The sequence below is a fragment of the Bombus vosnesenskii genome, unplaced genomic scaffold (assembly GCF_011952255.1).
Source record: "Bombus vosnesenskii isolate JDL3184/JDL3185 unplaced genomic scaffold, Bvos_JDL3184-5_v1.1 scf7180000013298, whole genome shotgun sequence".
NCBI classification, from domain to species: Eukaryota; Metazoa; Arthropoda; class Insecta; order Hymenoptera; family Apidae; genus Bombus; species Bombus vosnesenskii.
Genome location: NW_022882948.1, coordinates 478,151 through 490,703, shown reverse-complemented (window position 1 = coordinate 490,703; position 12,553 = coordinate 478,151). Strand labels below are relative to the sequence as shown.

Below are 12,553 nucleotides of genomic sequence, written 5' to 3'. Positions count from 1 at the left end.
CTCGTGTTTTTTCACTGGAAAATATTCAACGATTTGGCTGTTTAGTTGAAGTTAGTGAGACCCGTATGTTGACATTTACCATGATTTCGTCAATATGAAGGAATCCTGTACTTTGAACTTTTACCAAGAAACCAAACGATTAATTCAAACGTGTACATTCAACAACACGCCAAGCTGAGCGATGCAGTTCAAGAAAAGCGGCCAGCATTGGCAAATCGTAAGGATGTTGTTTTCCAGCATGATAATGCAAAGCCCCACACATCTTTGGGGCCATGATCACTCGCCAAAAATTATTGGAAATAGGTTGGGATGTGTTGTCACATCCACCATATAGCTGTGATCTTGCGCTGTGATCATTTAATACAGTTTTTTGCTGGTAAAAGTCAGAAGTTTTATGAACATGGAATTATAACACTGCCTGAAAGATGGCAAAAGGTCATTGACGAAAACGGACAATACCTAATTGAATAAAATTATATTTTTAAGCAAAAATTTTGAATTTTCCTTCTTATTTAGACGAAATAAACTTCAAAACAAAATACCTGTATTTCGATAACTAATTACAAATTGAGATAAGCTTTGAACTATTACAATTTTTATGTTTTTAAGAAATATGTCTGAACACTGAACTCTATGTTACAATCCTTTCTCTTCTGTCGTTGTTTGGTCTATTTATGTTGTTGGATTTTAGATAACAAAATGCAATTTATTTACTATCTAATAAGAAAAATTATTATTAATTAATGATAATAAAAATGAATTTGGTTGGAGTTAATCATATAGAAAAGCGAGCGATTTATGCCTTGTCAATATGCTTTATTATGGTAGCAAAAGTAAATATACAAAATGAAGAATTATTATAGTTATCATTGATAAATAATTGTAACATTTAGTCGATAAATCTTTTGTTAAAATCCATTTGCTTATTGTTGTTTCGGTTACGTTACTGCACAAATTCATACTTGTCGCGCTACACGGAGTCATAAGCGTGCGTCAATAAATAAAAGTTCTTAAAATTTACGCTACGGGGAGCCACCTAACTATAACGATACATAACAACTGTATTGAATGCGCAGTTGGTCATACTGCTGAACTGACAGTACGGTCAGAAAATGGTTGCAAAGTAAAGATGGCAGTGAGAGGTGATGCACGAATTCTCCTCCTCGGAATTTTATGTATTTTCTTGTTAAAATCATGTAATGGAGCCGCGACAGATATTGAATTAGACGCAAAAGCACAGTTGTTACATAGACTTGATAGTTTAAATCTTTTATTATATACATTTTTATTGATATTAACTGTTTTAACAATATGGACATTTAAGCATCGTCGTCTTAGGTTCCTCCATGAAACTGGTCTAGCTGTCATTTACGGTAAGTCGTCTGCTATAGTTTATGTTTACGTAGTATAAACGTAATAATAAAGTGCATGTTTTGCAAATTTTTATAGTTTTTATTTATAGCTATAAAGGACCCTTTGTCATTTTATTACTGCATAAATATAACACATATTAAATACTTTTCTGTCTCAGATCTATATATTTTTTTATATATACATATGATATTTTTTTGTATGCTTTTAAATTCTGATATTATAAGCTGATTTGATTTTATCTATACATAAATTAAAAGAATATATTTAATTTTAGTTATTCGTAATTAAATATTCTATAACTTTTATAAGTAATTGTATTTATGATTATATAAAAATAACATCTCCTTGAAAAGTATAAGTAATGAAACTGATTCCTAAAATTATTCAATATCTTATTTTATCTATATTTTATCTATCTTTACGAATATAAAAAATATTACATTATAAATATTACATCATCTATGTATACAATTTTATCTTTATATGTATATACACCTATGTAAATAAAAAAGTAAGATTTAATAAAATTTTAAAAAAGAATAATTTACCATCATGTAAAGTATTGATTATCAATTGTATATAAATTATAATCATTTTATAAAAATTACATAATAAACATTCTAGCTACAGACAAATTATAAAAGATAATTGTATTATTTAAATCTTTTAAGAAATTAGAAATTAATTATTCATATATGTCTTTCTAGGATTAATTATAGGGGCAATAATTCGTTATGGTTTTACAACAAGTAGTACCATTCTTCATATGCCTGTTGTGCCAGACAACAGTAGTAAATATAATCAATCAGTTCCTCCAGATACCTTATGGTTACGTTTTCCAGAAGATAAAGGAGGTGGTGTTATTAAAAATAAGACATTTGCCTATTCATTTAGGGGAGAGATTTATAAGCAAGATAATGAGATAGATTTGAAGGTATTATTTAATACAATTATTCTATTTCTACTAAACTAAAATTAAATTAGACAGTAGAAAAACTTATTATATAAAAATATAAAATTTTAACAGGCCACCTTTGATCCTGAAATATTTTTTAACATTATTTTACCACCAATCATTTTCCATGCTGGGTATAGTTTAAAACGTGTAAGTAATAGTATATTTGTTTTTTATATTTATTATATAATATAATACAATATGAAACACCATAGAATTTGATATTTCTTTATTTCAGAAATACTTCTTTAGAAACTTAGGAGCAATTCTTATGTATGCTTTAATTGGAACATCTATATCAGCTTTTGTTATTGGGTATGTTTTTCAGATTTTAATGAGAAGTATGTATGATTAATAAGTACACAATTACTTTCATGTCACAATAATAAATTTATGTAGAGTTTTTGCGTGGAACGTTTCTTGTGATAATTTTATGTCCATAGGTCATTTAGATTGAATATATCTGTTGTTTTCCTCATAGGCTGCAGATAAATGGAAAAATTCTTTGTAATATAATGATATATTTTTTTAATTATACTCTTCTCTGATATGTACACTATTTGTCTTCTTTTCAGAGCTTTGATGTATGCCTTTGTGCAATTAATACCACATCTTTCTGCTTCATTTACATTTTTGGATACCTTATATTTTGGTGCATTAATATCTCCTACGGATCCACTGACAATAATTTCTATTTTTAATGATTTACATGTAGATGTAAATTTATATGCTTTAGTATTTGGAGAAAGTGTGTTAAATGATGCAGTTGCAATTGTACTTAGTGGGTATGTATATAAAAACATTACAAATGTCAGCAAGAAGTTTCAGTCAAACACACACATAAATTATATGTTCTATTGTAGTGCCATACAAAATTATGGAGAACGTTATCAATCAGGTTCAGGCGGATTTGAAACTGTAGCATTTTTCCAAGCATTTGGTGATTTTGTTGGAATATTTAGCTTATCTTTATTTATTGGTGCTACCATGGGCTGTATCACTGCTTTGTTAACTAAATTTACTAGAGTCAGAGATTTTCCACTTTTGGAATCAGCATTATTTGTTTTAATGTCTTATAGCACATTCTTAATTGCTGAAGCATCTGATCTTACAGGTAACATTCATAAAAATCTTACATTACCTTGAATTTTCATGTAGATATTTTCTGCTAATGTAGTTAATATTTAAAATAATTATTTACATACAGGTGTAGTCGCTGTCTTATTCTGTGGTATTTGTCAAGCACATTACACGTATAATAACTTAAGTCCGGATTCGCGGCAACGGACGAAACAATTGTTTGAACTTTTAAATTTTTTAGCTGAGAACTTTATATTCAGTTACATTGGTGTTACAATGTTTACTTTTCCGAAACATCATTTCGATCCAGGATTTATTTTTGCAGGATTTGTATCCTTATCATTTAATAATGTTTAACTTCATATATTATATATCAAACATACATGTAACATTGAAACCTTAACCACTTTATTATAGCTTTGTGCATTATTAGGTCGGGCAGCCAATGTATATCCATTATCTTTTATATTGAATTTAGCGCGAAAACCAAAGATATCGTTAAATTATCAGCATATGTTATTTTTTGCTGGTTTACGTGGAGCCATGAGTTTTGCTCTGGCTATCAGAAATACTGTTTCGGATGCTCGGCAGGCTATGTTAACAACAACGAGTTTAATTGTAATTCTGACAGTTATCTTCCAGGGTGGCGCAACAACCCAGTTTTTGAGCTGGTTTAATATACCGTAAGTGCAAAAGATATCTTTTTTATTATTTTTCTCTTATAATTTATTTATTTAAATAAATTACTTTCTTTCAGAGTTGGAGTAGATGAAGAAATAGAAGGATTATCACACAATGGAATGCGCAGTGTAAGTATTACATTTGTATTTTTAGTTATTCTAAAGTCATGTATTAGTTTTCATTTTACAGAAATAATATGAAATTGAATTTGTACTAACATATAATGTGTGCTAGGTTTCTTTTTATGTATTTTTGGTATAAAAAATATAGTAATATTTATCAATAACATGTAGTTTAGGTTATCTATGGCTGATATATGTTTTAAAAGTATATTATTTTTTATTATGTTTTGTAACTTCTCAGATTCTTTTTCATGCATATACTTTTAGTCGTGTTGCTTGTTAACTTATAGTGGGTTTTTTATTTTGTGCAAATTACAGGTTTATGTATATTTATTAAATATATTATTATAAAATATAGTTAATGAAACACTGATATCCATTATTTAATATATATTTAAATAAAAGGTACAAATAAATTTTTGTTAATACAATGTACATCAAAAGTTGTCAGATGCAAAATTTTAATAAGATTAGTTTTTATTAGATGTTGATCTTTAAATCTTATTAGTTATAGTTGATATCCAGAAAGCATCTCTTTCTATATAAAAGTATAGTGATTTTTAATTAATAGCCAATATTGTTTATAATTTAAAAAGTATATTGGTCCACTGTGTCAATGTTTAAAATCATTATTATTAAAACTGGAAGTATTTTAAGTGTTTAGAAGTGGTTTAAAATATTCTCAGAATGTTGGTTATTGATTATAATTTATTTATTTTAATACATGTTTTGAATAAAGATTATTTGATATAAGTAGAAACAAAAGATATTTTAATTATTGACTTTTTGGGCCATTTATTCACAATATATAAAAAATCATTTATTGAATATAAAATAATCTAAATTATTCAGGAGTATAGTTTATTTATAAAAATTAAAATGTAAGAATATTTGCGCATGAATGCTTCAAAATTGTTCTCATACTGTTATATTTTCTATCCTTTATGTATTCCCAAGTATTATATTCCGAATTATTGTGGTGTGCACTTTTAATATTATACACTATTATTAAAAATTCTTAAAATCTTTATTTCTGTGTTTGAAAAACGTCCGAAAAGATTATACTTGCAAATGTTTGTTTTATAGTTCCACTTAAGTAACCTTGGGTTACTCTTGCACAAAAACTACTAAAATCATAAATAGCTTGCACTAGAACTTAACTTTTTGGAACATCCAGCATGTCTAATTACATTGTAACAAAGTTGGTAAAAATGCTTGGTTAATTCTAAATAATTTCGCTTAATAATATTATAAAAAGATTAGAATTTAACGTACTAATGTTAATAGTCTGGTGGCGAAGGTGGCTTTGGAGATCTGGACATACATAGGGAGAGAAGTCCGCCGGTATGTTTTCATTTTAATTCAAAAATTGAATTATGCTATTTATATGGTAACAAATAATTGGTACATTTAACTTGTTATATAAATATATAAATTCCTATGTTTATTATATTGAGATTAATTTGATGCTATAGACTTTTGTAGTTATTTAATCTTCTCTTACATGACTATGCAACATATAAATAGTTTTGTACATTATAAGTAGTATTGTCTGAGTTGCTTTCTGTCATTAGTACAGATGTGCAAAATAATCAAATTATGGTATTTAATAAGGGATTTAATAAAAATTATCTTATTAAAATGCTTGCAATGACCACTAATTGTTATATTACATTAATTGAATTATTGTTTGTCAAAAATAATACAATGATACCAAAATAAATATTTCTGTTATTAATATTACTTAAATATTGAATTATAAATATGTTAATATCTATTAATACATACTAACGATTTTTAAAGGTAGGATTTAGTTTCAAAAGTGACACAGAAATTATTATTTTATGTTAATGATTTGTAAAATATGTTCTATTTAAAATTTAACATTTTGAAAGCGATATTGCTAACAAATTTATAGATGCTTGTGTTTATATCGTGCAAACTAAAAATTCAGCTTCTATTTATTTATGTATATATAATAAAAATTAATTGCAATGTAATTATTGCTTTATATATGTAGAAAATTTTAGTCTTATTTTCATTATTAAACATCAGTTTGATTTGCTAATTGCATGTGCTTCAATATTTCCTTTTGTATCATTTTTGTTATCCATTCTGTATGTTGATGATTAGTAGTGTATAAAATATATACATATCCATTTACATTCATTAACAAAACATATGCAAACATAATTAACAAGGCATACCAATATAAAGATAAACAATTAAGCATGTTTTTAATACTTAATAATAATGCTAAGTGTTTTATGATATAAAAAGTTAATTAATCTTGATATAGAATTTTTGTATAATATGTGCTATGGTTCTTCAATTATTTTTATATATATAATTTAAAGTTATTCATTTAATTCTTATTTAATAAATTATTTAAACTGTCATGATCTTTTAAATATTTTTGATAAGTATAATTTTATACTTAATTACATTTGAAAGAAGATATCATTATCATACAGGATGGATAATCCAAATATCCTTCACATTTCACAGTATAATTCTATGCAGGATGGATCATTACCAGGCAGTGGCATAAAACCTAATGAAAAAGCATTACTTGCTAGAATCTGGGGTGACTTTGATACTCGCTACATGAAACCACTTTTAACTCACTCCAGGCCTACATTATTAGAAACATTACCAGTTTGTTGCACACCTCTAGCCAGGATTCTTACAACAACACAACAAATGACACAGGTACAATATATGATTTTAGAAATGTTTATTTTATTAAAACTGTTGATAAAATAGTTAAAACAGTAAAGATGTTAGATATTTTTTGTGTTTTTTATGTTAGGATGAAGCTGTTAGAAAAGCAGATTCAGATTCAGATTTTTGTCTCGAAGATCGTGAACTGGAACGTCGAAGGAGTAGTATTCAACCGGTGAGTTTTCATCAACCTAATCTCAATTACACTATTAATCCGTGCTATCAGCCTAACAGCACAGATGTCACTAATCCAGATGAACCTTATGTAATCCTTAATTTACACAGAAGGTAGAAGTACTGGATTTGAATTAAAACATTTGAATTTTGTATAAAAATTATGTATGAAAATATTTCTTACATTGGTATGAATGAGTTCATCATTTATACCTAATTTTCATGTAATTATATTTTAAACATTGTTTCAAATTATCTCTTCGTTATACCATTTACATAAAAACACTTGTACAACATAGCCTTTCCATTTTATATGAAAGTAACATTTTAGTATTAGATGTAATATATGTTTCTACTTAATGTCAGAAGTTTTCAATATTAGCAATTGTATAGGTTTCACTTATTTATAGTATCTTCTCAATGTAATAAGTAATTCTTTATGTCAAAACCTTTCATATAAAATGTATAGAATATGCATGAAAAACTTATTTTTCTTCACTGTAGATATGCAATGATACACATTTGTATAACTGATTAACATATATACTGAAGTTTATTCATTTATGAAATATACCATAAGTGTACACTAATTACTCAAATAAAATCTTGTTAATATAAAAATAAAATATTGTGTATCACTGTCATATTTAGGTTTGTGGGTTATTAACAATACTAACAATGTTTTTATAATGACAAAAATCAATCATATATAAAATATATTGAAGTTGAAATGCTATTATATAGGCATGAATCTATATATATAGTCTTCTTACTAAAGTTATTTTACAGATGCAGTAAATGTATGCAACTATTCTATCTATATATAACTATCAGTAATTACTTGTAAGAAACACGTGAAGAATTAATGAGTTTATTCGAAAAAATTTATTCAAAATCGAAATATGTGTAATACTATAATTTGACATTTCCTTATCCACATAACAGATTAAATGTTAAAGAGATCATTTCATTTCTTCTTTTTATGAATAATCTTTTTTCTTCGAAAATTATGTTTAATGTCTATTATTAAAATAATATTTAAGAACACTCAAAATATTTTTATTCATTTAACTGAAATGTGAGAAACCTGTGTTTTTATCCAATATATATATATATATATATATGTATGTATGTATATGTATGTGTATATATATATATCTTTTTTATCAATTTAGAGCAAATTTTTTAGTCTACATTTGATCGCGCTCTTACCGATTTTTTTAGAGAAAAAGAAATGATGATGATGATGAGGACCTAAGAATCATTGGAATGGAAGGATTTATTCCATTAAGAACATTGTAACGAGACAGAAGCCATTGAAAATAATGTTTTCAGAAGATTATTTTTAAATGCTTTGTATATTATACTTGGGGGTAGGAGTAATTATTAAAAATAATTATTTTGTATATATTAAAATTTTTTAATAATACCTTTAATTTTTGCATTAATGTTAAACAGAATTTACATTACTAGTTAACATTTCTGAATCTTTGCAGATTTACAAAAAATTACTTTCTTATTTAAAAAATCTGATGTATAGTATTTATTTATTATTTAAAGATCAATCGTCATATTTATACTTTCTATATTTATGTTCATAATTATAAAATGTTATTTAAAATTGTTATGTTTAATATATGTGTTTCTTTTAAGTCTTAAAACTAGACTAATATTATAGAACAAAATATCTGTATCGCACCTTTTATTTTCTTGATATCAAAATATAATGTATTTTAATGTAAACGCAAATTACAAAGATCAAAAGACACATAGCACATAAACAACAAATTTTAAAATGTACATATTGTGATTTCTTTGAAAGTATTAACATAAGTAAAATAATTATAGTAAAGAGTCTGATAGAATTTTGATCTATATATATATTAAAAGTTTATATAAAACTACTAAAATTTTTAAACATATTGTAATTGAACATTAAACATAATTTTCAGTGTTCAATTCATTAATCTGAAATTCTTAAAGCTTTCTAAATATCATTATACTTCATTAACACCAAATCATTAATATCATTATAAGGTTTATGAAGCAAATATTGTCCTATCATTTCTACAATTTATTTTTTTTTTCGTACATTTTATTTATTCATAGCGATATTGGAGAAGGATCTGGTTTATGTCTGTCACTTAATGAATGTTATTGCATGTAGCCTGAGAAACCAAATTACTTTTCAGGCATCAATTTTTATATCAGAAATGCTATCTAAAAGTTGCCGCTTGCACACTACTTATGCTATTAGTAACAAGTAATTTCTGCAGGAAAAATAATCTTTTACATCTGCTTTCTATACATTATTTACCAATATTTCTCACTATATAGTTATACTACTTTTGTTTACATTTAATTGTTGGTGTAAGTTTTAAATAGCACTGCATATCATTTAGTGCACATGTACTTAATTTTATTTGGTGTAGTTTATTGATGTGGTCAAGAAAAAATGAATTGTATAAGTGTTTTGCAATTTTATATATTTTATATTTAAAGAAGAGATTTTAATAAATTATAATAGAGTATATTAATATTTAATATTTTGTTCAGAATTTTTTAAAAATTATACTATTGTGCAATCGGCAAATAACTTATTTTAATAATGATAAACATGTTGCAATTATGTTCATATTTTTCTAGAGGAAAAAGTTTTTAGTTCTGTGTAAATTATTTTTTATTTTTGTATGAAGTATTATTTTTATTACATTTATTTTTATTTTTTAAATATTTTTACAGCATATATTGCTTATTTATATTTGGTTTCTCCACAGACACATGTAAGGAGCTCTCCAAACAGAATACATTTATAAGAGTAAATCTAATATAATTTATGAAGTTGTATACATTTTTGGGGGAATTTGGCTGCATTGATTTAAGCATTAAGTAATTACTCTCTTTGTTGTACAATATGCCATAAATATTTATACTACTTAACATTAATATGTTATTTCACACAGACTCTAATTCGGTATGTTTAATTTCTAACATTCTCTAATTTTGATACCAGATAAATTTTAATTTCTTCAAATGATACAAAACATGCTTTCTGATAGATTGTAATCAACATCTCAGATAATACTTAATGAGAAAAGTATGACATAGGTATGTGCGTATGCAATGTTGGTGTCAAATATTACATATTACTATTGTATTATAGCTTCTATAAATGTTAATTATATTTTCCTGGTATTTATTTTCTTTGGGAAGTATTATCCAATATTTTGGATAACAAATGACATTGACAACAAAAGATTGAATGTAAGTATTATACAAAGAATAAATGATAGGGAGAAGGAAAAAATTACAAAATATATTTGTTACTATATACTTGTTGTATATACACTGAACTTACAAAAATTATTTGCTACATTACTAAATTATGAAAAGAAATCATCAGTAAATAATAAACCTTCTCCTTATTTGATAGTCTATTTATTCTAATTATGGTACTTGCATAAAAGTAGATTCTTAGATGTTGACTTAAACCTGTACACATTACTGATTTTGTCGCAATGATTTTTATGAAGAAATTTTACATATACAAAATCAATAATAATTTTATTCGGTATATTAAATAATGTGTAAGAATCTAAAGATGAATTCTTGATCTATTTAATACTTTGTGGGGCAGCTGGGAACTGTGATGGGAGAAGTTAGTCCGGGACCACTACCATTGCACACACGCGTCGCCTTGCCAGGTTTGGTCGGCAAACATTTATAGAGACTAATTGATATTGGTAAATAAACTTACCTTTTTATGTGTAATATTATATGTGCAACTGATAAATGTATTTATTTGAAAAGCTTAAAAAATCTGTGCAAACTATTATATCTAATACTATTCATCATAAGTAGAATTTGGAAGATGTTTCTATTACTTGCTGTTTTTATTTAGATATTATAAAAAATAAATCATATAAGTTGTTAATGAAATGTGAGTGTATGCTATTATAATAAATGTAACTTATATTATTTTCATTTTATAATTAATATTATTACATTATTATCTTTTGATTATCATGAATAAGTCTTGACAAAATTATTGACAAAATCTTTCATAATCTATATGCATGTGTGTATATATATGAATTATATGTTACTATGTTATAGCAACATATATATTACATTTATTGGTTGTACTAAATGTAACAAAGTTTTGTTATATGCAGTACCAACGAATCAATTATATGAAAATCAATAAATATAACTTATATTTTTCACTTGGTATATAATTTATAATTCAGTGGAGGTCCTGGTTTGTAGTAATTATTGCAGAAAAATTTATTTTAAAACGTTATTGAATTAAATATGTTATTGTGACACCAACTAACAGTTGCATTATGCATTTGAATATAATAATTCATAACACAATGTGACAAAAGAGGAATAAGAAGTAATATGTTTTGTCAGAAATTTTAAATTTGTAAAATTAAATTAAATATAAAAATAAACTCTGAAAAAAATAGTTACATCAATACAATGACAATAAATTAATATGATTGAATTTTAATATTCTTATGTTGAAAACATAATTTTAAATTATTATATTTGGATGTACCTTGCAATAATTTAAAGTTAACTTTGTTTGGATGAAGAATTTAATTTTCTGTTCAGCAAATTGATTTTGCTGGCATATATAATAATATTTGCATTTAAGGTGCAGGACACTTAACATGCGATAGCAACATAAATACATACCATTTGTATTATAATTTGTAATTGTATATGCATAAGTGGTCTAAAAATTAAATCAATCAACATAAAACAATTTATTGGAAAGGTTATTATAGACAGAAATTATAAACTGTGCCAATCCTTGCAAAAATTACAATATAAATTATAAAATTCTTCTGTGAAAATGATTATAAGTAAAAACTTTAACATATTTTAAATGACATATAATACAGTATTGTTCTCAGAACAGTACAAAATACATATTACAAATTATAAGAATACAAGAATTAAATAAAATAGCATTATCTGGAAAATGTACTGTAATTATTTTTCAGAATCTTATAGTGCTATTGATAATTGCATATTTGTTACATATGGCACATATATTTGTCAGGTATCTACTTATATAATTTTTTATATATCAACATTAAATGTGTGTACATAATGTACAAGTATATTCAACTATAATTTATTATCAGTAACATTTGAACTATTCATAAAACATGAAAAATGAAAGTTATGAATAAAGTATGTGAAGTCTTATTTTAGATGTTGGCTGTGAACACAACAAAAATATTTGAATATGTAGTTTAAATATTAAAAGTGAATACTCAAATTGCAGCATATTAAGAAAATATATCTACAACATGTGTATGCTATTCTTTCTACAATTACCTATATTTAAATTAGTAAATTATTTTTTAATTATACAAAATACTACTTGACTTATTATGATATTGCATAACAAGCAGGATCGTAGCAC

General features: G+C 25.1%; 1 protein-coding gene across 11 annotated transcripts; it reads left to right on the top strand.

The window, feature by feature from the left end:
* Window positions 1-1,072: 1,072 nt before the first annotated feature.
* Window positions 1,073-12,338, top strand: LOC117233678 (sodium/hydrogen exchanger 7). Of its 11 annotated transcripts, none has more exons than XR_004493366.1 (14): window positions 1,073-1,373; window positions 2,082-2,308; window positions 2,402-2,479; window positions 2,568-2,644; window positions 2,905-3,114; window positions 3,193-3,443; window positions 3,537-3,739; window positions 3,827-4,092; window positions 4,167-4,218; window positions 5,500-5,556; window positions 6,721-6,924; window positions 7,025-7,111; window positions 9,888-10,374; window positions 10,748-12,338. XR_004493366.1 is itself a non-coding variant. In XM_033494191.1 (14 exons), exons 1-14 carry the CDS (start codon window positions 1,130-1,132, stop codon window positions 10,835-10,837), a joined length of 2,052 nt encoding a protein of 683 aa, XP_033350082.1. In that variant the 5' UTR covers window positions 1,073-1,129; the 3' UTR covers window positions 10,838-12,338. The 11 variants fall into 11 exon arrangements, 9 of the variants coding, with proteins under 9 accessions (XP_033350082.1, XP_033350086.1, XP_033350089.1 ...); XM_033494191.1 differs by having other exon boundaries at window positions 9,888-9,893; XR_004493367.1 differs by lacking the exon at window positions 5,500-5,556.
* The last annotated feature ends 215 nt before the right edge of the window (window positions 12,339-12,553 follow it).

Bases quoted from the DNA above. Each gene is read 5' to 3' on its own strand.
- LOC117233678 (XM_033494198.1), top strand. From the start codon at position 1,130: ATGGCAGTGAGAGGTGATGCACGAATTCTCCTCCTCGGAATTTTATGT. The intron at 3,444-3,536 runs GTAACATTCATA...ATTTACATACAG, and splicing joins TGAAGCATCTGATCTTACAG to GTGTAGTCGCTGTCTTATTC. The intron at 4,219-5,499 runs GTAAGTATTACA...TAATGTTAATAG, and splicing joins CACACAATGGAATGCGCAGT to TCTGGTGGCGAAGGTGGCTT.